General features: G+C 44.1%; 1 protein-coding gene across 2 annotated transcripts; it reads right to left on the bottom strand.

The window, feature by feature from the left end:
* Positions 1 to 201: 201 nt before the first annotated feature.
* On the bottom strand, positions 202 to 22,967 carry PSMA5 (proteasome 20S subunit alpha 5). Of its 2 annotated transcripts, none has more exons than XM_077481345.1 (9): positions 22,802 to 22,967; positions 20,695 to 20,761; positions 14,470 to 14,596; positions 12,299 to 12,366; positions 12,108 to 12,215; positions 11,932 to 11,990; positions 11,729 to 11,831; positions 3,427 to 3,513; positions 202 to 413 (listed from the first exon to the last, which is right to left on the bottom strand). In XM_077481345.1, exons 1-9 carry the CDS (start codon positions 22,828 to 22,830, stop codon positions 336 to 338), a joined length of 726 nt encoding a protein of 241 aa, XP_077337471.1. In that variant the 5' UTR covers positions 22,831 to 22,967; the 3' UTR covers positions 202 to 335. The 2 variants fall into 2 exon arrangements, with proteins under 2 accessions (XP_077337471.1, XP_077337472.1); XM_077481346.1 differs by lacking the exon at positions 22,802 to 22,967 and adding an exon at positions 22,716 to 22,737.
* Between the last annotated feature and the right edge of the window lie 1,338 nt (positions 22,968 to 24,305).

Raw genomic sequence — 24,305 nt, 5'->3', positions numbered from 1 at the left:
CAATTGTGACACCGGAGGGGGGGAGGGTTCCCAACAGCCGAAGTTCCACTTTAGGGTGGAACCCCGCTTTAAGCTTTCACAATAAAAGCTGGAAGCTGATTGGTTTCTATGCAGGGTTGCAGATGATGTCACAGACTCCCTCCCTTATTGTGTTATTGACCTCAGAGTAAGGATCAAATCAGCCAAATATAAAATTAAGCATTTAAGAGTAAGAAAATTTTATTTAACAACTTAAACCTGCATCTAAATACAGACAAAATCATAAAAAAAGTGGGAAATGAAAGCAAGATGTGGTAGTTGTGGTCCAATCTGCTCTGGTAGTTCAATCATGATGTTCAAATGTCCTTTATAACTTCTTCTAGCTCCTCCTTACAGTACATATGAAATTTCTTTCCAGGCTCTATCGTTGCAAGCTGTTAGAAGGAAGAAAAAGGACATTTGTGAGTGGGAGGGGGAAGAACAAGCGGATGATGGATTGAGCAGCTGCTGTGAGTGTGATTGATGTCAACAAAGAATCTCTGCAACTGCAATGCCCCAAATATAGACACCTGTAACCAGAATAGCTCACTGGCTACCCCTTCACGTAGCAGAATGAAAAAATTCATTCTGTTCTCTTTAATAGCCTTGGAAATTTGAGTTGAGGCTTTCCTATAAGTGGAGGAATGCAAGTTCACTTCCTGAATGTGGCAGAGAGCTTAAAACATAGAAAGAGAATACAAACTATACCTATAAACCATTTGCAAGAGACTTTTTAAAACAGGAAAAATTTAAATTAGGTAAAATCAGGATTAAACCAGGATACCACAGAATTAAAAAAAAAAAAAAAAAAAAAAAAAAAACACATTTACTACTGTCATATTAGGTATACACTGCCCAGGGCTGACAGGGTGTATAACTCACGTTGAGCACGATTCTAGCCACTGAAAATACTTGAATATGCTTAATGCATACACTGACTTGAGGACTGAGAATTGGCCATTACCCCTCTTGCCTCTACATCACTACAGATGGGGGCCAGCAAATAGATCCACAGCATGTAGAATGGAACTAGGCATCTAAGATTTCCAAAGTGTTGGATGCTTAAGATTCTTCAGCCACTGTAGCTCTGCACCAGAGCAGATCAGCAGGGGCACAAGGGAGTATTAACAAGGTTGTTTTTTTTTGTTTTGTTTTTTAACAGGGTTCACTTTTAAAAATGTTCCCCCCCAAGTAATCTAAAGCAATTTTAACCACTTCCCGTCCATAGGACATCATATAACATCCTTAGGTTAAAGTGGTGATATCAGGCATCATCCAGATATTTTGAAAGCCAGTGTTTCCCTCTGACATAGAAGCCATCCTAGAGGCTGCTTAGCCACTAGATGTGGTTCCCCCCAGGTTCTCCTGTGCCATCAGAAAGCCAGAGATCTGATCTGGCAGTGGCTCCGAATTACCATACAGCTGACCGTGGAGTGGATGGTCCCCAGCCATCTCCATCTCTATGACCCTGGGAGGCCAGAAGCAATGTCATGACGTCCGGCTCTGGCAGATGTAAACATTTGTTTTCCCCTGGAAAGCAGATATTGGGGGGGGTTAATCTCATACTTTTCAGAGTAAAGATGATATCTGGGGCCTTTTTGACCCCAGAAGTCTCCATAAAGAGGACCTGAAAACACCCCACGGCGATACCTCACATTCTAGCGCTAAAACTCCTCTAACTCTAGAGCTGGTAACCTGTAATAAAAAAAAAAAAAAAAAAAAAAAAAAAAAAAATTTTTGTTTTTTCTAAAGCGTAGCCTATGGAGATTTTTTTTTTTTTTTTAAGTGCTGGAGTTTGGCACCATTCCACGAGTGCGCAATTTTAAAGCATGACGACATGTTAGCATCTTTCTCGACGTAACATTTTTTTTTAGTTTATCAAAAAAATTGGGTTATATAGTGTTTTCTCTCTTTAACCACTTTCAGACCGGACCAATTTGCTGGTCAAAGACCAGACCACTTTTTGCGATTCGGCACTGCGTCGCTTTAACTGACAATTGCGCGGTCGTGCGACGTGGCTCCCAAACAAAATTTATGTCCTTTTTTTCCCCACAAATAGAGCTTTCTTTTGGAGGCATTTGATCAGCCCCGCGGTTTTTATTTTTTGCGCTATAAACAAAAATATAGGAGCGACAATTTTGGAAGAAAAAAAAAAAAAAACGCATTATTTTTTACTTTTTGTTATGATAAATATCCCCCAGAAATATATAAAAAAAACATTTTTCTCCCTCAGTTTAGGCCGATATGTATTCTTCTACATATTTTTGGTAAAAAAAATAAAATCGCAATAAGCTATTGGTTTGCGCAAAAGTTATAGCGTTTACAAAATAGGGATCGTTTTATAGCATTTTTATTAATAATTTTTTATTTTTTTTTTACTAGTAAGGGCGGCGATCAGCGATTTTTATTGTGACTGCGACATTGTGGGGGACCCATCGGACATTTTTGGGACCATTGTCATTTATACAGTAATCAATGCAGTGATTCCTGTGTAAATGACACTGGCAGTGAAGGTGTTAACCAGTGGGTGGCAGTGTAGGGGTTAAGTGTTCCTAGGGGCGTGTTACTAACTGTGGGGGGGGTTGGGCTTTCATTTAGTGAACACTGATCTCTGCTCCAATCACATGGAGCAGAGATCAGCGTCACTAGTTGCTAGGCAGAATGGAGAAATGTTGTTTACAACGGCACTTCTCCATTCGGCCGCTCCGTGAGACGATCGCGGGGATGCCCGCGGCGATCGAGTCCGCGGGTCCCGCGACCGGACTCACAGGGGTCCAGACCATCGCGGGAGCACGGCGGCGTGCTCCCGATGGCAGGGCAGCAAATTTGCCTGCCTGTGCCATTCTGTCGACGTACATCGTCGTGCGCTGGTCGGCAAGTGGTTAAAGTGTATTTTTTTTTTTAAATCGCATTTGAAAAATTGCTGCACAAATACCTGGTGACAAACATTAAGAACCGCCATTTTATTTTTGAGGCTCTTTGTAAATATAAATTCCTCCCCCCCCCCCCCCCCCCAGTAATTTTATAGCCAAAAAAATGCGTGGTAGGAGAAATACTAAAATTGGCCGGGGCTGGAAGAGGTTAAGATGTTTGCACTCCTTTAGCAGCAAAAATATTTCCACTCTCTGTTGAATATTTTACATAAGAAAAAAAAAAAAAAAAAACAGAGGAACTGAAACAGCACAAGGAGCACAATTCCAAGGTGAAAAGTAAAAAATCCAGGAAACATCTTACCAAGGAAATCACCAAGATTATGGAGAAGATAAAAAGATAATAAAAAGACCCATAGCAAAAATTTCATTTACAACTGTTGGTTGCTATGAGCTACAAGAAAAGATCCTGTTGGCACAATTTTTACATTGAATTTCACATTTTTTTAAACCCTATGGGAAAAAAATGATACTATACCTCAATGTTTATGGCATTTAATTTTTCTTCCATCACCTGTTTTAGGATAGTGAGTGATGATTTAATGGCTTCTTTCAGAGTCATAGACTGGCAGATAGAAAACAAAAATACACACACATAAGTTAATGGTCATAGTATATGTAGGAAAAAGTTACCTACAACAGTTGCAGTAGCATAACCTGCCTCAATCTATCTGCTGTAGCTTGGAGCACCTTTGCCTCGCCATAAACGTGAACGATGAATAAAACGTCTTGCAACAATTAAAGACCAAAAAGTGTCAGGGCTTTATCACTGGGCCTTAGGAGCAAGCAACAGAGTGTGAAATGTGTCAGAGTAAGCCGACATGCCTTGTGTCTTTAGTCTTCAATAAACCCCTGCAGGGGTATTTGACAAAAATAAATAAAGTATGGCGACGGTAATTTTAGTCTGAAAGTTTGGGATTTTTATCTCACAATATGTGAGTGCATGCATCATATAGTAATTCTAGTGAATACTGGCATTAAAGCTCACATCAACCAATCAGCTTTAAGGTATTTTCTAGGGCTTGGTCTGTATAGGCTACAAAGCTTCTTTTACTATATATTACATTGGCATGCAGTAGTTGGGAAGATAGGAAACAATATAGCAGGGGTTGCATTCCCTTGGTGCCCAAGTAGATAGCATGAAGCGTTAGTGATTAAAGTGGTTGTAAAGGCAGTGATGCACCGAAATTTCGGCCGCCGAAACATATCGGCCGAAAATGCCCTTTTCGGCAATTTGCCGAAAGAGAAAAACGGCCGATAATGGAGCCGAAAATGGGGTGTGGCCTGGGTGGGGGCGGGGCTCCGCCCCCCGCCCCTGGTGACACCCATCATGGGGGGTGTATAGCGCAGGAGAGCCGCCTCCGCCGCCTGTTTGATCACAGCTTTCATTTCAATAGCTGTGTGTTCCCGGCCGCGCGCTGTCACACGCAGCCCCTCCCCCTTGTCCGGGCACTTAGACAGATCATCCGCAGGATTGGACAGATGATCTGTCTATCAAATTGCCCGGACAAGGGGGGGAGGGGCTGCGTGTGACGGCGCGCGGCCGGGAACACACAGCTATTGAAATGAAAACTGATGTTCCCGGCGCTGTGATCAAACAGGCGGCGGAGGCGGCTCTCCTGCGCTATACACCCCCATGATGGGCGTCACCAGGGGCGGGGGGCAGAGTCTCTGACCACCTCCTGTACCGTGTCCCCAGTCTCTGACCACCTCCTGTACCGTGTCCCCAGTCTCTGACCACCTCCTGTACCGTGTCCCCAGTCTCTGACCACCTCCTGTACCGTGTCCCCAGTCTCTGACCACCTCCTGTATAAAAATATTTTTTAAAAAGTCATTTTCGGTATCGGTTTTCGGCCTAGTGTATTTTTCATTTTCGGTATCGGTTTCGGCACCAAAAAACCCATTCGGTGCATCCCTAGCAGAAGTTTTTTTGTTTTTTTTTATCTTAAAAGCAAAGTTCATCCTTTTCAGTTTCTTAAAAGTCAGCAGCTACAGGAAGTGCAGCTGCTGACTTAATAAACATTCACCTGCACACATAAGGCTTTTTATTCTAAATGCATTATAATGCATTAAGATTAAAGAAAAAAATAAAAATAAACACCCAAACCCCTTCTGCCTTTATTATATATAGATTTTAAACATTACTTTTAACTTATAACCAGGAGGGGAGTGGGTACCTGGTTTTGACAGGTACTTCCTGTCCCACTTCCTCCTTCTGTCACTTGTCACCGATGGCCTATAAAAAATGCTGGGTTTACATATTCTTTAATTACTTTTTACAAGAACTCTTTTTTTCTCCTCTTTAAAAAACACCCACCCACACACACCACATAAAGTTTGTTTAACCACTTCCCGACCGCCGCACGACGATGTACGTCGACAGAATGGCACGGGCAGGCATAAGGGCGTACATGTACGTCCCTGCCTTCCCGCGGGTCGGGGGCCCGATCGGGTCCCCGCCCGGTGCCTGCGGCGGTCGGTATTCGTTCGGGAGCGATCCAGGACGAGGGGGCGGCCATTCATTCATGGCCACCCCCTCGCGATCGCTCCCGACGAATAGAAATCCTTCGTGACATCACTTCCTCTCCTGTAATGTAAACACAGGAGAGGAAGTGATGTATTCTCTCCTCCGTGTCGGTATTTTTCGTTCCGACACCGAGGAGAGAGGATCGGTGAGTTGCACTAACACGTCACTACACAGTAGAACATGCCAGGCACACTCACACCCCCCCGATCACCCCCCCCCCCACAATTACCCCTGCCCCCCAGTCACAGTGACACCAATGTCATTTTTTTTTTTTTTTTTTTTGCATTGGTGTCATTTGTGACTGTAATAACTGTTAGGGCAGTTAGGGTTAGCCCCCTTTAGTTCTAATGTACCCCCCTAACCCCCCCAATAAAGGTTTAACCCCGTGATCACCCCCCGTCGCCAGTGTCACTAAGGCTGGGTTCACATTGCAGCGGTTTATGAGAACGAATGTGATTCGCACCGCACTGCAGTGCAAATCACATCCGATCTCTGTGCGATTCGAGTTCAGCCATACAGATAGTATGGCTGAATTCGCATCGCACCCGCCGCAAATTCGCCCGCAGCAGAATCGGATCGCATGGGTGTTCACACCATGCGATCCGAGTTTGCAGATCGCACTGCGATATGCGAACTGATCTGGGGGTGTCATTAACATTTCACTGACACTCCCAGCAGTTCGCATAGGGCAGTGTGAACTGCCGCCGGGAGGCATGCGATGTGGGAACCCGCCGCGGATTCGTGGCGTTCCCGCATCGCTCCAGTGTGAACCCAGCCTAATAAGCGATCATTTTTCTGATCGCTGTATTAGTGTCACAGGTGACGCTAGTTAGGCAGGTAGGTATTTAGGTTCGCCGCAGCTTTTTATAGCACCAGGGACCCCCATATACTACTGCATAAAGCCCCCTGATTGCCCCCTAGTTAACCCTTTCACCAGTGATCACCATATAACTGTTACAGGTGACGCTGGTTGGTTAGTTTTTTTTTATAGTTTCAGGGCACCCGCCATTTATTACCTAGTCTCACTAGTGTACCCCTAAATTTAGGGGTGTCTACTTTCCAAAATGGGGTCATTTGGGGGGGGGGGTTTGTGCCATCTTGGCATTTTATGGCCTTCAAAACTGTAACGCCCTTAGAAAGCCTGAAGGCGGTGCTTGGTTTTCGGGGCCCCGTACGCGGCTAGGCTCCCAAAAAGTCCCACATGTGGTATCCCCGTACTCAGGAGAAGCAGCAGAATTTATTTTGGGGTGTCATTTCACATATACACATAGCATGTGTGAGCAATATATCATTTAGTGACAACTTTGTGTAAAAAAAAAAAAAAAAATATTTTTTTTTGTCATTATTCAATCGCTTGAGGCAAAAAAATAAAATATTCAATGGGCTCAACATGCCACTTATCAATTTCCTTAGGGGGTCTACTTTCCAAAATGGGGTCATTTGGGGGGGGTTTTGTACTGCCCTGCCATTTTAGCACCTAAAATAAAAGCTGCGTAAATTCCAGAAAACGTACCTTAGTTTGTAGATGTGACAACTTTTGCGCAAACCAATAAATATACAATTATTGACTTTTTTTTTTACCAAAGACATGTGGCTGAATACATTTTGGCCTAAATGTATGACTAAAATTGAGTTTATTGGATTTTTCTAATAACAAAAAGTAGAAAATATTTTTTTTTTTCAAAATTTGCGGTCTTTTTACGTTTATATCGCAAAAAATAAAAAAAAAAATCGCAGAGGCAATCAAATACCATCAAAAGAAAGCTCTATTTGTGGGAAGAAAAGGACGCAAATTTTGTTTGGGTACAACATTGCATGACCGCGCAATTACCAGTTAAAGCAGCGCAGTGCCAAATTGTAAAAAGACCTCTGGTCATTGACCAGCAAAATGGTCCGGTCTGAAAGTGGTTAAAAATAAACAAAATGTGTCCCCAATTAGTTTTGAACGATTTCAATACAGGGCACTTTTACCCCCTTCCTGCCCAGGTCAATTTTCAGCGCTGTCACACTTTGAATGACAATTGCGTGGTTATGCAACACCGTAACCAAAACTTTTTTTTTTTCCATTTTGTTACCACCAAAAGAGAGCACTATTTGTGTGATTTAATCACCACCATTTTTTGATAGAGAGAGACTCTCTCTCTATAAAAAAAAAAAAAATGTTATTTTGTTTCTGTTATAACAGTTTGAAAAAAAAAGGTATCAATCCTGATGTACTGACTGCCTAACTTCTTGAGGCCCAAAAATGTCAGGACAGTACAAATACCCCCCCCCCCCCCCAAATAACATTTTGAAAAGTAGACAGTCCAAGGTATTTCATAAGAGGCATGGCAAGTTTTTTGAAGATGTATTTTTTGGTCATAAGTTTGTGGGGGGAAAAAAAATAAAATAAAATTCTCTTACATGTGGCAGGAACAAAAAATAAAATGATATCCATCTACACACACAGTATTTATCGGCTTACAACATGCTGCATCCCCCCCCCCCCCCCCACTTAAAATAAGGCAAGAAAAAACTAAAAACAAATGTTCGCGTTATACTCTGATACAGGCTGCCACCGAGGGGAGGGGACAAGCACTGCCGAAATAGAGCCGGATCTCCTGTGTACTCGGCTCTGCTCGCAGTCATGCTCAGTCCTGGCCCCTAGCACTGACATATCAGCACTGGAGAGGCGTTATGTCCATCATAAGATCCGGGCCAAGGGGCGGGACTGGGCGTGACGCCGAGCCAAGCACACAGGAGATCCGGCACAGTCTATTTCGGCAAGGCCGCAGATGAACAGGAACGCTGTAGCTGGGCACGGCTAGGCTGGCTGTTCTTTGCATTTCTTGTCTTCTCAACCCCTCTCTCAGCCCAGTGATGTCTTTAATACTTTCCTCAGGTAGAGAGGCATATGTTCTTGCTTGCAGCAAAATGTCACTCAATAAATCACACCTATCTCAGCTATGTGCACATACTGAGCCACAGCTTCTACAAGTAGGATCAGGAGGACAAAATACATGCTGGTAATCACACATACATATATACCCCACAAAAAAAATATTTTTAATCCCCCCTTTCCCCTATAGGATCATTCAGGGTTGTGTGTGCTTTGGTGGCAGCCTTGATGTGGTTTATGTTGTCCCTGTCTTGGTTTACCTCTGGTCCGGGAGCTGCGATGAGCACTGCGGGCGGGTGTGTGCGCGCACTACGCGACGACGGCACCAGTTACTGTGGCACTGCATTTGCCGGCGATTATTAAACCTACGAGCTATGGGACTCAGTGTGGTGTCAAACCACAAGGCGGCACTTCCGCATTGGCGCCTCCCCTTTGCTCGCATATGTGTGACGTTGGGGGGGTCTTTTGCGGCGGTGCCTTTATAGCACCATCTTTGGATGGTTCTAGCATCTGGCTTACGCTTCTTGCTTTAGACCCCATATACAGCCTACCTCCCTTTCTGGTTGGTAGGCTACCTTTCCCCCCCCCCATATCATTCCTTATTCTCCCTACCATTCCACTTTGTGGTCCTGTTAGTCCACTTTTGTGGGTGCTCTTTAACCCTTTCATGCACTTCGCTGCTTTTCCTCAACCTTTTTTGTGAAATTGAATGATCCTCATGCCATTTTTCACCTATCCCCCCCTTTTGTAGTGTGTTTTCTTTCACTTCAAACTCACTATGCCTTTTACTTTCCCAGGCAACAATGGGTGCTTGTTTCCTAGTCATAATTATATATGGGAAGAGCCCAGGGAGTGTTGGGTGTTACTTATACCCCCACTGGGAGTCTTGTTAACATTTAGTTTTTCCTCTTCACACATGCACTTCATGTTTCAGAGCGGGTCTTAGGGCGATGTCAACGGGTAATTATTTTCGATTTCCTCTCCATCACATAGACTGCACATCTTTTTGTTTACTCCAACTCTTTTCCCCTTGGGGTATTGAATAATTTTCATGCGATTTTTCAGTTTATTTTTCTTATGATTTGGTTCATTTCACACACCTTCTTGCACTTATTTTTCCTATTCAATTTATTCAATACACATCACTATATTTACTTTCTACAGCCTCAATTTGTTTTTTGTGATCACACATGCTCACTCACACATCACAGCCTGATGCATGACCCTCCCTTGGAGGGTTACCTGTTGGGCTGGCTGTCGCTTAACATACCATCTCAGCTCCTGGAGAAGTTGTTCCCCATGTGGGGATATTCATGACTCACTACTGTACCAATTGAACATGAATGCCCTCCAAGTATCATATAGGGCATTATTACCCCCCCCCCCCATTTCTTTTTATATTTTTCACATCTGTGGCTATAACAGACCAAGTAGAAATGCACTATATAGCATTACAGAGATATCTTGCACATGTACACACTTGCTCCTGATGAGCGACATCAAGTCACAAAAACTCACTGAGCTAACAGATGTTGCATTTAAATCACATACTTCTTTCTACTACGTCACTGTGGATCCTGTTCATGCATTATGTATTTGACTATATAATAATCATGTGCTATCCCAGGGGTTGACAATTTTGCTTTGAATTTAGGAGCCAGTTAAAAAAAAGTTAGGAGCCAATGGTTTTTTTTTTTTTTTTTTTTAGTGGTAGGGATTGTCAGCTACAGGCGCAAGACCACTCATTTTCAGCCCCTATCCCTAACTCACAATGGAGCACCCAGTCAATAACTCCATTGAAATGCTGTTTGGGCAGCACAGTGGTGTTGTGGTTAGCACTCTCACCTAGCAGTAAAGAGGGTCGCTGGTTCAAATCCCAATCACGACGCTACCTGCCTGGAGTTTGCATGTTCTCCCTGTGCCTGCATGGGTTTCCTCCGGGTGCTCCGGTTTCCTTACACACTCCAAGGACATGGTGGGTTGATTGGCTTATGTCCAAAATTGGCCCTAGTATATGAATGGGCTCCTTGAGGGTAGTGACTGTTGTGAGTGTGTAGTGTACAGGGATGGGGACAATTGTAGACACTCACAGGTTGAACTGGATGGACTTGTGTCTTTATTCAACCTAACTATGTAACATCAGGGTTATGGGCTGACCAGAAAGAGTAAGGCTGGCAACAGATGGAACTGGCTGGTACGTGGAACTGCCAGATGGCACCGGCAGGTGACACTGGTTTGGAAGTGGCACTGGCACTGATTGGCAGGTGGCATTGGTTGGCAATGGCAGGTGGCACTGATTGGCAGGTGGCATTAGTTAGCGATGGCAGGTGGCACTAGTTGGCAGGTGGCACTGGCAGGTTTCACACAGAGCACTCTGTTACTGAAATGTAACAGGGGAGCTGTCAGAATTGAGCTCAATGTCGGAATGGGCGGGACCCAGCCGGGGTGTGAAACTGACAAGTAACCGAGAGGCGGATATGTCAGATTTGAGCTTGATGTCGGGGTGTGCAGTACTCAGCAGCTATCAAACACCAGCCAACGATTGGGCTGCTTAAGAAAAGGGGCAGGTCACATACATGTAGCTGCCCGCCCAGATCCCATTGGCTGGTGTGACATCAAGCTGAAATCTGACAGATCCTCCTCTCTCCGTTGCTTGTCAGCTTCACACACTTAACGCGGCGCCGCTGAGTGTGGAGGAGGGAGGACGGCAGTCAGTGTTAATGCTGTTGCATGTCTGGGGCATCGATAGTGAGTGGGCTGGTGGCAGCTTAGGCGCCAGGTTGCAATTTCTGATCGCATTGGCGACCTGGCACCTGGGGTTTGTCGAGCTCTCTGCTATCCAATTTTGGGCTTTTCTATATGTATCATGTGCCACCCATTTTTTTGATCTTTCATGTATTGCTGTATGAAATAAAGTTTTTAAATTTAATATCTCACTCCATGCAGTTATTTGTGTGTAGTATATCAATTTCCTATTGAACATGAATGAGACAAATGTCCTATTCCTTTACATATATTTTAGATATGTTAATTATAATGCCACACAACACTTGACCTTCCGCATACTTCATTTAAAGTCCCACCTCCTTGTTCTCTTTAGTCTGTACCGTGTGATTACACTGACAAATCACTGCTATCAACACAGTTTTATAAATTGATGGCTGAAAAGGACGACATCCATTGTTTACAGCCGTCATGTGACCTGCTGTGAATGGTTACAGCAGGCACATGGTACCAGCAGCGGGCCAGTACAGTTATCAGTCAGCCACACAGCAGCTGGTGACAAACCGTGCTGATGTGGAGGATCCCACTTGGTCATCTTGCTAAAGGGCAGGTGGAAACCAGTTAATATAACATGCAACACTTTTATCTTACCTTATGATAGACCTCCTGTAGTGAGCTCTGAGCACCCTCAGAAGCAGAGCCAATGGCCCGGGCATCACACTGAACAAAAGTTCCAGAAGGATCCATGTGAAAACTAAAAATTACATTGAAAGAGTGGATTAACTAGAAATACAAACATCACCACATTAAATGATAGTTAAAAGCATGCACATATGGTTAACGGTAACACTTACAGCTGAGGCCCTTTCTCATCTGCACCACCAAAAAGAAGAGCAACTCCAAATGGACGACTCTAAAATAAGAGAAATGGATTATAAAAATGCCACAAAATGGCTTCTTACCAAGTGAGGAAAATGGTGAATCCAAAAAGTGACAAGACAAGACGCCATGCAGTCTCTACAGTACTTGCCATGGCTCCAGGGTCCGCATCCTCCTCTCCAAATTGTAGCGCTAAATTAGAGACTGCCTGCGTGACACTTTCTACAGTCATGGTTTCATTATAAGTAAACCAGTGATTCTGGAGAAGAGAAAAAGAATCATGAATGAACAATGAGTTCTTTCACTAACACATTTAAACAATTCAGATATATATATGTATACCTGCGTTTCAACTCGAGCTTTATCAATTAAGGTTTTTGCATCTGCAATTAACCCACTCATAGCACAGCCTATAAGAAAAAAAATAAAAAAATATATAAAAAAAAGAGTTAAAATGATATCAAGTTTCTCCATTTTCCAATTACCCTATGAAAATAGATTAAAAGTATGGATGTGCCATTATATATTGATAAAGTGGCAAAATTGACCACTTAAAGGCCAGCCTCGTTTTGAGATAATGGGGTTTACAAAAAGTTCCCCCCCCCCCCCTCTAGAAAATGACCTAGTACCCCCAAACATTATCTTTTTTTCTAACACCCTAGAGAATAAAATGGCGGTCACTGTAATACTTTTTTTCACACTGTATTTGCGCACTGGTCTTACAAGCGCACTTTTTGGAAAAAAAATTCACTTTTTTGAATAAAAAAAAAAAATAAGACATTAAAATTAGCCCCTTTTTTTTTTATATTGTGAAAGAATGTTAGGCGGAGTAAATGGATACCAAACATGTCACACTTCAAAATTGCGCCCGCTTGTGGAATGGCGTCAAACTTTTACCCTCAAAGATCTCCATAGGCGATGTTAAAAAAAAAAAAAAAATTCTACAGGTTGCATGTTTTGAGTTACAGAGGAGGTCTAGAGCTAGAAATATTTCTCTCGCACCAACGATCGCAGCGATACCTCACATGTGTAGTTTGACCACCATTTTCGCGGGCGCTACTTTTTTTCTTATTTTTTTATTTTTTGTAAAACATAAAAGGGGTCACTTATTCCTATTACAAGGAATGTAAACTTCCTTCGTAATAGAAAAAAGCATGACAGTTCCTCTTAAATATGAGAGCTGGGGGTCAAAAAGTCCTCAGATCTCATATTTGGACTTACAAAAAAAAAAAAAAAAACCCTTTAAGAGGTATGGGCGGAAGTGACGTTTCGACATCGCTTCCGCCCTGCTATGGTATATAGAGGGGTGGAGGCCGACTTGCCCTCACTTGTACCCGATCGCTTCCCCGCTACCGACGACTCCAGTAAGGAGGGGGTGTCACCTCTCTTGCCACCGATAAGTGATCTTGTGGCAAATCTGCCGCAGAGACCATTATCGTAAACATGACCGGCGCCTGAAGAGATGGATACCTTGTTTGTGGCAGCAGCTGCCGCCATTACAGAGATGTCTCTCTTCCAAAAAAAAAATAAATAAATAAAGAAAAAGAAAAAAAAAGGGATGTACATAGTCGTGCACTGGTTATGAAGTGGTTAAGGCTCATTAACAGTTTTATCCAAGACCATTGTTTCAACCACCAGGGGTAGAAAAATGTTTTCAGGTTATTTTGTGGTGAGGGCCATGGTAATGGCAACAAATTAGTTAGTTAAAGTTTCAATTTTTTTGTACTATTCCACTTTCTTTCATAATAAAAACAAAAATGAGGAGATATCCATTTCCATTTAACACCAAATGAAAGCCCATTTATCCTGAAAAACTAGATATAAGCCACCTGGATACAATAAATAGTTGGGATGAGGTGTACAAATTTTACTAAAACACGTCAAAGTTGAAAAACTGGGTTTGGACTTTACAGCGGTTTTAAACCCAAAAGCAAACCATTATATTGCAGCCTACAAATTTAGATGTGGTGGCTGAATTCATTCTTTTAGGCTTTATTTCCTTTTCACCTGGTAATCCAGCTGTCCTGCCTATGTAGCAATTACAGGGTTGAAGCAAACCTTTTACTACTGACAGTTGCTTACAATTTTTAACTTCATGTAAAACAGTTATCCCACAAGGAAAAAGCTGTAACTGCATATAAAGTGTTAGAGTTCAGCTTCAGTTTGCTAGTGTATCCAAATCTGCTAGTCCATCCAACACTCCCTTATCCCAGACTAACAATGCTGTTCCAGATTGCCCCTGTGCTCTGTCATCCAGAGTGTAGGCACTAATACAGGAGGCATGTTACTGGCCAGACAAGCAGGTGGAGGGAAAAAAAAAAAAAAAAAAACACACACACACACACACACACACACACACACACCAAATGCAGCCACCACATCCAATAATTGTTAAGCTGCAACATATTACATTTCTCAGTGTGGGTTGAATGCACCTTTTACTGGTTTGTTTTCACCCTGCTTGTGAAGGGGTTATTGTATTTAAAAACATTTGAAGGCAAAACATGGGTCACCTATATGAGCATCTATCTCTACAATCTTCTCAATGCTGTTGGGCTCCATTAAAGGTGATGTGATTCTCTTCTCGACTGCAAGGCATACTCCTTCAGATGTTTGGATACCAATGGCTGTAGAGCCAAGCTAAACAAAAAAATGGCAAGTCATGAAAAAAGCGGATGTTAAAATAATCAAAAAATATATATAAATTACAACAAAATATATGAATATAAATACACACACACTTTTAACTGAACAGATACAAAACATACATCCTATGTTAGCACTTTAAAGCAGTAGACAATGCTGGGTTCAACTCCTTTCAGCTATAAACCAAGAAAATAGAACCCAGCAGAGGTTCACACTGACAGGGACAATGAAATTGCGCGAATTCAGCTGAACTCACAAATTCATTTGCGCATGTCAGTCCAGCTTCTGGGGCGATTTCAGAGACATCTGCGCAGGTTTCTGTGGATGTCTACAAAAATCGCATACCGAATATGACAAAGGTAGTACAGAAACTACTTTTGGAATCAGTGCAACGTCTCACCGATTCGGACGGTGCCATTGCCGCCAATTTGGCATGTCAAATCACTGCAATATGAACCAGGGCTAACATGGGCATGGGATCACCAAAACTGAACAAATGGGGGAAAAAAAAAAAAAAAAAAAAAAAGAAAAAAAGAAAAAAAGAAAAACACCTGTTGGCTTGCCTGGCCTAAATCTGTCCTGTTTTGTTTCAACAGCTCAGGGCCGGTTCACACAGCGGGCGATGCGAGGCGACACGACTCGCCTCGCCCCCGCAAGTCGCCCCCGTTCTGTACAATGGAACCGTTCTGAGAGGAGCGACTCGAGTCGCTCCGACTCAGAAAAAAGGTTCCTGTACTACTTTCGGGCGACCTCAGGGCGACTTGCATTGACTTCTATACAGAAGTCATTTGCAAGTCGCCGCCGAGGCCGCTGCAGGTCGCGGCGAGGCAAGTCAGAGTCGCCTCGCCTGCAGTGTGAACCGGCCCTTAGGCTGGTGGAAATGTTGATGTAACAAAGCAAATCTTGAGATAAATTGGGCCTCTTGATACCATCTACTATATTTCAGTAAACAGTAAAGACAATAACATTGGACATGTCTAAGTAGGTCAGGTCAAGTACACAGTATAAGGAAGGGAACAGAAGAGGCTATTTTTTTTTGTTTCAAATTTCCTTTTTATTGATTTCCAAAATAAAACACATTTTACATCATCCATTAACACAAACATATTTACATCTATAAAAGGCTCTTCATAATTATCTTAATACCTTTTCCAAATTGCCTCTTTAGGCTCGGTTCACACAGGGGTGACTCAGATCCGACTTCAGGTCGCCCCTAGTTGCCTCAGGTCGGACAACATTTAAAAATCAATGTAAGTGAATGAGAGCCGTCTTAATACACACTACTGAAGTCGCTCCGAATTCAAAAAGAAGTTCCTGTTCTACTTCACTCCGACTTATAGGCGACTTGTACCCATCGATTTCAATGGAGATCGCCTCCAAGTCGGATCTCTGTCTATACGGAGGCGACTGACAGAATTATTAGCTCTGAAGGGGGAACTCCACGCCAAATTTCTGATCTGGCATGGATTCCAAGGGGAACCCCTACGCCGAAAAAACGGCGTGGGGGTCCCCCCAGATCCACACTAGACCCTTATCCGAGCACGCTACCCGGCCGGCAAGGAAAGGGGGTGGGGACGAGCGGGCAGCCCCCCCCCTGCTGAGCCGTACCAGGCCGCGTGCCCTCAACATGGGGGGGTGCCTTGGTGGAGGGGGGCGTGCGCCCCCCCACCCCAAAGCACCTTGTCCCCATGTTGATGAGGACAAGGGCCTCTTTCCGACAACCCTGGCCGCTGGCTTATCGGAATCCGGGAGCCCCCTTTAATAAGGGGGCCCCCCACCCTATGTGAATGAGTATGGGGTACAATGTACCCCTACCCATTCACCTGTGAAAAAAAGTAAAAATAAAATACAACACGTGGTTAAAATAGTTTATTGCACAGCTCCGGGGGTCTTCTCGCCGGATTCCTCCTCTATCTTCTGCTAGCTCTTTTGCTAGCGGAGGAGCCCGGCTTTCTTCCTCGCTGCCGGCCTCCTCTTCCGACTTCGGGGGTCTTGTCCCCCTCTTCGGTTCTTCTGCCGTGCCACCGCTTCTTCTTATAGCTCTTTTACAGGCGGTGGCCCGGTCTTCTGTCGTCGCCGCCGCCTTCCGTTCTTCTCCTGGAGATGTTGACTCGATGTTCTCTCCGGCCGCAATGCCAGGGACACGCTGCGCGGCGACTTATATAGGGACAAGGGGCGGGGTCATCGGTTGATGTCACATGGTGACCCCGTCCCCTTATGATGTCACAGTCCCGGAGGATGCTGGGACTGTCACCATGTGACATCAACCAATGTGACATCAACCGATGACCCCGCCCCTTGTCCCTATGTAAGTCGCCGCGCAGCGCGTCCCTGGCATTGCGGCCGGAGAGAACGTCGAGTCAACATCTCCAGGAGAAGAAAAAGAAGAAGAAGAACGGAAGGCGGCGGCGACGACAGGAGACCGGGCCACCGCCTGTAAAAGAGCTATAAGAAGAAGCGGTGGCCCGGCAGAAGAACCCAAGAGGGGGACAAGACCCCGAAGTCGGAAGAAGAGGCCAGCAGCGAGGAAGAAAGCCGGGCTCCTCCGCTAGCAAAAAAGCTAGCAGAAGATAACGGAGGAGTCCGGCGAGAAGACCCCCCGAAGACGGAAGACCCCCGGAGCTGTGCAATAAACTATTTTAACCCTGTGTTGTGTTTTATTTTTACTTTTTTTCACAGGTGAATGGGTAGGGGTACATTGTACCCCATACTCATTCACATAGGGTGGGGGGCCGGTATCCGGGGGCCCCCCTATTAAAGGGGGCTCCCGGATTCCGATAAGCCCCCCGCCCGCAGACCCCGACAACCAACGGCCAGGGTTGTCGGGAAGAGGCCCTTGTCCTCATCAACATGGGGACAAGGTGCTTTGGGGTGGGAGGGCCGCACGCCCCCCTCCCCCAAGGCACCCCCCCCCCCATGTTGAGGACACGCGGCCTGGTACGGCTCAGGAGGGGGGGGGCGCCCGCTCGTCCCCACCTCCTTTCCTGGCCGGCTGGGTAGCGTGCTCGGATAAGGGTCTGGTGTGGATCTGGGGGGACCCCCACGCCGTTTTTTCGGCGTAGGGGGTTCCCCTTGGAATCCATACCAGACCTAAGGGCCTGGTATGCTCTCGGAGGGGGAACCCACGCCAAATTTTTTTCAGAAATTTGGCGTGGAGTTCCCCCTTCAGAGCTCATTCTCTGATTGGCCACGGCAAAAGTCGCCTGGCCTGGGGCGACTTAAAGTTGTGTTGCAAATCGCCCCAGTTCGTGTTCAAGTCGTCTCCAAGTTGCCTCACAAAGTCGTCCTGAAGTCGTGTCGCCCCTGTGTGAACCGAGCCTAACTTCCTCTATTTTCTCTCAAGCATTTACACCCCTATTTAACAAACAAACAAACAAACAAACACACACACTAACCCAAGTTCTGCCCCCCCACCCCCCTTGCTCCTCCCATTTCCCTATATTGCCCAAAGTACTAATATTACCCAACTTAATCATAAATATTCTATTATTCTTGTTGAGGACCGAAAATCTTCCCATGTTTGTCATGTTGCTGGCATTTGGTTTTTTAGATAACCTTCTTCTCCTGTTTTTCCATAAAGTCAATTTCATTCATTTCACATATCCATTCTGTCACTGTTGGGCTACTTGATTCCTTCCCTTTTCTTGCCATCACTGTTCTAGCTGCCTATATGATGCAAAATGTCTTCTTTGATAACCTTTATTGAATCTGGCATTAGTGAAAATAATGCAATGTTTATATTTGGGCCCATCTCTATTCCGACCACGCTCTGGTAGATCTCAAATATCTTATTCCAGAAATTTCTCACCTTATAACATCCATACCATATGTGAGCCATTGTCCCCCTTCCTGTCTTACATCTCCAGCATTTCTCTGTATTCTCCTTATTTATTGTATCATTGCCTTTTTAGAATTTCGCTCTTGATATTTAATCACTATAGATGCATTAAGTATTTGGAGAATTCCCCCCCCCCCCCCCCCCCCATTCTTCCACTGACATTACAATACCCGTTTCTTCTTCTGATTTTTTCATTCCTACTAATACACTAATAGATCCAGAGGGAAGTAGTAAATCATATTTTAGAAAATGTCTAAATCGATTTTTGTTCATTTGTTTGAATTTGTCTATTTAATTGATGTTTATTTGGTTTCTACAAAATGTTTTTAATTGATTATATTGTAACCAACTATTTTTAAATTCAGGTCCCAGCTCTTGAAGTTTTGGCAATTTTCCATCCACCCTAGCGTTGTCTAATTTATTCAATTTTAAATAATATGTAGTTTCAAAAGCTGGCAAAAATTCTGGATTGGAGAACAGTGGGGTCATAAGTCCAGTCATAGTGGACAATTTCCCTTTCCTTATTACAGCATCCCATATTTTAAGTGTAGCTCAAAATAAATAAATAGGTAAATCTTTTTTATTTGGTATTAAAGAAGAGGCTATTCTGCTAGTAAAGTCTACTCTTGGGTAGGCGGTTCAGGCCCTTAGGAACCTTTAATACAGGAATTCCATAATTTGTTACAGAAGCATGCTTGTAATCCAAAGCACTCTTAGATCAAAGCAAATTTTCTCATAAGAAATAATGGAAACTCAGATAATTTGTTCCACAACCATTTATTCATCAAATGATCAAAATATGAGCAAGAGCTCATTAATACTGTACTAGTACTGTAGTAGGAATACTGCACCTCTGTGTTGGAGTAAAAAAAAAAAAAAAAAAAAAAAAAAAAAGAAGAATTACACTCGATGTTAAGGAGTCCGGAGCTCATTGACGTAAAGCTGCTGTGTATATGTACAGCAAAGCAGAGCGGGCCCTAAATGTGGTCCGAGCTACGCATGTGCAGCTCAGCTCACGTTACTTGCCGACAGGCGGGGGCATGCATCACATAAGAGACCTCTAGAGTCTCTTCCTTTATAAAAAGACTGCCTGTCAGGGGATTTGAACAATTCTGAGTTTACTACCACTTTAATGGAACTGCAGTGCATTTGCAAGAGGAGTGTGCGTTTTTGTGCGATGTGGGAACTCGTGTCATTTTGTGTGCTTTCCTGCAACAGACAATTGTGATCCAGTTCATGTATTTTGAAGTCAAATCCTTTATGGGATTCGGAGGCTCTCTGTTGGAGAGAGATTGCTTCACTTGCTGTCTGGTTTAAAAAAAAAAAAAAAAAAAAAAAAAAAAAAGGGAGAAGAAGAGGATTGTCCCCAGGACAGGAAATGAGGGGAAATCTTTTTAAACACCAACACTAATAAAAAGGGGAAGGCTAAAGGCCTGTACACACACACACACACACACACACACACGATAAGAAAATCTGAACTAAAATGTTTTTATGACAAAAGATCGGCCGATTATCTGATCGTTAGTATAGTGCCTTCAACAGCAGATACCAACTTTTCAGACTACAAAACCTTATGCAAGCTATAAAAAATGTTATTACAAGTGAACACATCATCTGATTTTGGTTCAATTAGTTTCAGTCCAAGAAAAAAAAAAAAAAAAAAAAAAACAATTTAAGAGCTAATGCAACACATCACTTGTGAAATTTTATTCTGTCACATGAGAATTTTCTTATGTCGAGTAACCTCTTCGTTTTTGATTTGACACTAGCATGCAACAAAAAACACATACAATTATTCATCCGATAATCTCATTGTGTGTACTAGGCTTAAATCTTTTGCCAGACTTTATATTTTTTTATTTCCCCCTCACTTGCAGTCTGGTACAACATTGTTCCCAAAAAAAAAAAAAGGGAATATAAAGCTGGCCACCCACTATAAAATTTGATTGCACAACCTTCTTTAGCTTTATCAAAACAATACGATAGGAGTACAAACCTAAATAAAAGATTCAATTTGTATTGAATCACACAGGCCCTTGTACTACATACTGTAGTTGATGGGTGATCTAAGGTTGGCAAATACCCCTGCTGTAAATGAAACCGCACTATAAAAACACCAGTAGGTTATCAGGCCTAATAAAGCGCAGACAGAAATCCCCTTCTCTACAGTAATGGATGTGTTACTTGTATGTACAAAACAGTTTCACTTTCAGTTCAGAAAGAAACAAAGTTGAAATGAAGGCCCAATTACCTTGATTGCTTCAATGGCATATTCTACTTGAAAGAGTCTGCCTTCCGGAGAGAATGTGTTTACCCCCCTAAAGAAAACAAGAGTGAAAACAGGTGACAGCTAGGACCAGCCAAATCACACATACCGGTGACAAAAATCAAGAGCGGCCTCAGAGTACAGCCATGGACAATGACAGTGCAGGAAATTGATTGTGCTGTGATTGACTGCATTTCTACACACGGATCTAATGGCTGAATTATGTAGTGTGTGGCTATAATAGTACTCGTCACATATTACAATCTGACTGAACAATCTCCATAAAGGGGTTGTAAACTCATGTTTTTTAAGCTTAATGCATCCTATGCATTAAGCTGCAAAAACTTCTGTCACTGACCGGTGCCCCCGGTTTACTCACCGAGCCCCATAATTCCCCATGCCGGAGATGCACTTTTCCCCTTCACCCGTTGTCTCGGCTCTTAATTAGATAGATTGAAAGCAGTGCAGCCTTTGGCTCCCGCTGCTGTCAATCAAATCCGATGATGCCAGCACCGGGGGGACAGGGCCGAGTACGGCATTTTTCGTCTATGGACGCTGAATGCTAGACTCGGGAGTGCACTTACAAGGTAACCCCTTGGGAAAGGAGTTTATAGAATGCGTGGAGGAGCTACCAGCGCCGCCGGGCAATCCCAGAAGTCGAGGATCGGGGGGGGGGGGGGCGCTACTCTGTGCAAAACGAACTGCACAGTGGAAGTATGACATGTTTGTTAATAAAAAAAAAATAAAAAAAAACTCACACACCACACACGAAGCATCACTTTAAAATCAACCAACTATTATCAGTCTGCCTGATCGAATACAGACTGACTGGATAGTTTAGGTAGGTCCTCATATTAGCTAAATTTGATTGTACAGACAGATTGTAACATGTGCATGTGGTGAGCTTTCTTAACGTCTCACACTCTGTACTACCCACTGCCAACCTCTTTACCCTAAATCACTATAATGGTGACCACACACATTGATGTTATTGTTTAAAAAAAATAAAACAGGCATAACTTCCATTCCAATAGATTTACATTTGTGTGGACGTTCTGCCAAGGTGTAAATAGCAGCGGCCAGAATTTGCCAATTCCTGTAGCTGTTGACAGGTGTGAGCAGCTATTCCTGCCTGTTGGCACAGCCAGTGATTACCGACAGCGATGACTGCTGGATGCATTTTGTGCACCCCCAAATTATCCGTACATCAAGCAATGATCACCGTAGATATAGTCTCTGTCTGTGCTAACAAACTGCTGCCGTCTACAACCTGTCACAGAAATGTGGGGCTGACCAGCCGCAGTTAGCTGTCACACCTGTCAAAAACAGCCGCAGAAATCAGCAGATTCTTGCTGCTGCCATTCGCACCATGGCAGAATGCCCGTGCGAACATAGCCTTAGCCCATGTTCACATTGGAGCCTATTACCGGTAATGGCAAAGTCTGAATCTGTGCAATGCCAACTTTGCGGCACTGCACAGATTGTGGCAACTCTGGGTGCGATTTCAATAGACAACTGTGCATGAACCCGGACAGATGTTTGTCAAATCGCCCCCGAAGTCAGACTGAAATGCGGCGAGTGCAGCGGAGCTCACACAAATTTATACCCGTCCTCAGTATGAACAGGGGCTTAGACTCAGTGTCCATGTGTTTGTGAGATGCTTTGAGAATTCTATTATATTTCGATCAGATTGTGAGAGGACAAGGTGAAAGCAGATATACAATAACTTATAATTGTGGCTTCCAACTATCAGTCACAATCTACTTACAGTGTGTGGCATATTGGGCGATCAACTACAGATCAAATGAAAGAAAGCCAACAGTGTATGGCCACCGTAAGACTTATCTCCAGCCTTGCTGCTTGCCATTTCCAGCCACCTGACCTGCCCCCCCCCCCCCCCCCACCTTGGCTGTATGTTGCCAGCCTTTGGCATCCCTCGCTTTCACCAGAACACATTTCATCCCTCTCGGTCAGGCTCATGCCCATAAATGCCCCCTCATTGCTACCTGCTACATCCTGTGACAAGGCACGTTTCCAGACGAGCAGAGAGGAGGTGTTTCGTATTTAGCCCGTGTCTCCGGACCCCTCTCACCTGTCATACTCGGAGCGTGTGAGAAACATGCTGCTACACCACTTCAAACCCGACCACAGCTACACGGAACAGTCTGCTAAGTCACCGGGGCCTAAATCTACCGGCACCGGAGGTGTGTACAAGGCGGAAGTGACGTCTGGAAGGGGAGGAGTTTCATCGGACTCTAAGCGTGTGGGTGTAGTGGGCGTGGTTTGTGGCAGGGCTACCTTTGGTCGCTCTCTGCGCCTGCGTGCTGGGCAACGACTCAGCCGACGCAATAGACTAGTGTGTATTAGAACATGTAAAACACAATAGGAAAGAGCGCGGCCTCAAACAAGATGAATGGTACAAGTTGTGTAACCTGTACGTGTGTCAGTCCACAGAGCTACTGGTGTGGTAAAAGTTGATTTTGTTTTATACCAATGGATAAGGTGACCAGATTTTTAAAATGAAATCCAGGTTTTTTTTTGTTTTGTTTTTACTAGTAATGGCAGCAATCAGCGACTCATAGCGGGACTGTGATATTGCGGTGGACAAATCAGACAATAAGTGAAAACCAGTGACAGTAATACAGTGATCAGTGCTAAAAATATGTACTGTCACTGTAATAATGATACTGGTTGGGGAGGGGATAACATCTAGGGCAATCAATCAATGGGTTAATTGTGTGCCTAACAAGTTTCTCACCATGGGGGAGGTGCTTTTACTAAGGGAAGACATAGATCCCTGTACCTGCTTTGCAGGAACACAGGATCAATGTCTTCCATGCTGAAAGAATGGCAAAATGCCTTGTTTACATAGGCAGACCACTAGGCGAGTCCGCCGGTTCTGCTGAAATGCAGGATCATGTATATACGTGATCCTGCGCAGCGTGACCACCCTGTAGCAGTAAATCTGCTATCAGGCGATCTGCAACTGGTTAAGATCATCAGCATTATGTTAACTCACAGGCAGCCGGCACTCTATCATGGCTCTGGCTGGCTCTGTCACAGTGTGTCACATAACATGGCTGCTGGGTGCTGATTTTGTTAACTTATGATCTATTATTTCCCCCCACTGCCTGTGAGTTCTGATACCATCCATTATGCCAGAGAGACAGACACAGTGCAATGTAGTCTATTTACAGACACCCCCAAAGCACACCTGTGTTGAAGGCACTGGCCGCCCCACGATTGGATCTGCTTCCCCTCTATTCCTGCTGCTGGACATTGTCAGCTGAGCTGCCTCTCTCTGCCCGTCGCTGCTTCCGCCTGCCTCACAGGTCTCACTCTCCGGGCCCTGGCAACTACTGGGTGGGGAGCGGAGGAAAATGACTCTGCTGGGGAAGGCAAGGAGATAATCAGGCAGGCAGCTGGCTGGGATTTGAGCCAAGGCAGAAGAACGTGTAAGCGGAGCTGAATGGGCATGTGCCGGAAACCAGCACATCATCAGAAAGGGACACAGATAATGGAAAAAATACACCCCACTAAGCTAGTAGAAGCAGGGGTGTGAAATTCAGATTTTTTTTTTTATTCTGCGCTGACTA

The sequence above is a fragment of the Lithobates pipiens genome, unplaced genomic scaffold (genome assembly GCF_037356315.1).
Source record: "Lithobates pipiens isolate NorthernLeopardFrog02 unplaced genomic scaffold, aLitPip1_a1.2 Scaffold_16, whole genome shotgun sequence".
Taxonomy (NCBI): Eukaryota; Metazoa; Chordata; class Amphibia; order Anura; family Ranidae; genus Lithobates; species Lithobates pipiens.
Note: the sequence above shows the minus strand (reverse complement) of the source record. Positions and strands in the feature narration are given on the sequence as shown.

Coding starts and splice junctions, on each gene's coding strand:
- PSMA5 (XM_077481345.1), bottom strand. CDS start 22,830: ATGTTTCTCACACGCTCCGAGTATGACAG. Junction 12,216..12,298: donor AAGCTCGAGTTGAAACGCAG/GTATACATATAT, acceptor TCTCTTCTCCAG/AATCACTGGTTTACTTATAA. Junction 11,991..12,107: donor ATGCGGACCCTGGAGCCATG/GCAAGTACTGTA, acceptor CTCTTATTTTAG/AGTCGTCCATTTGGAGTTGC.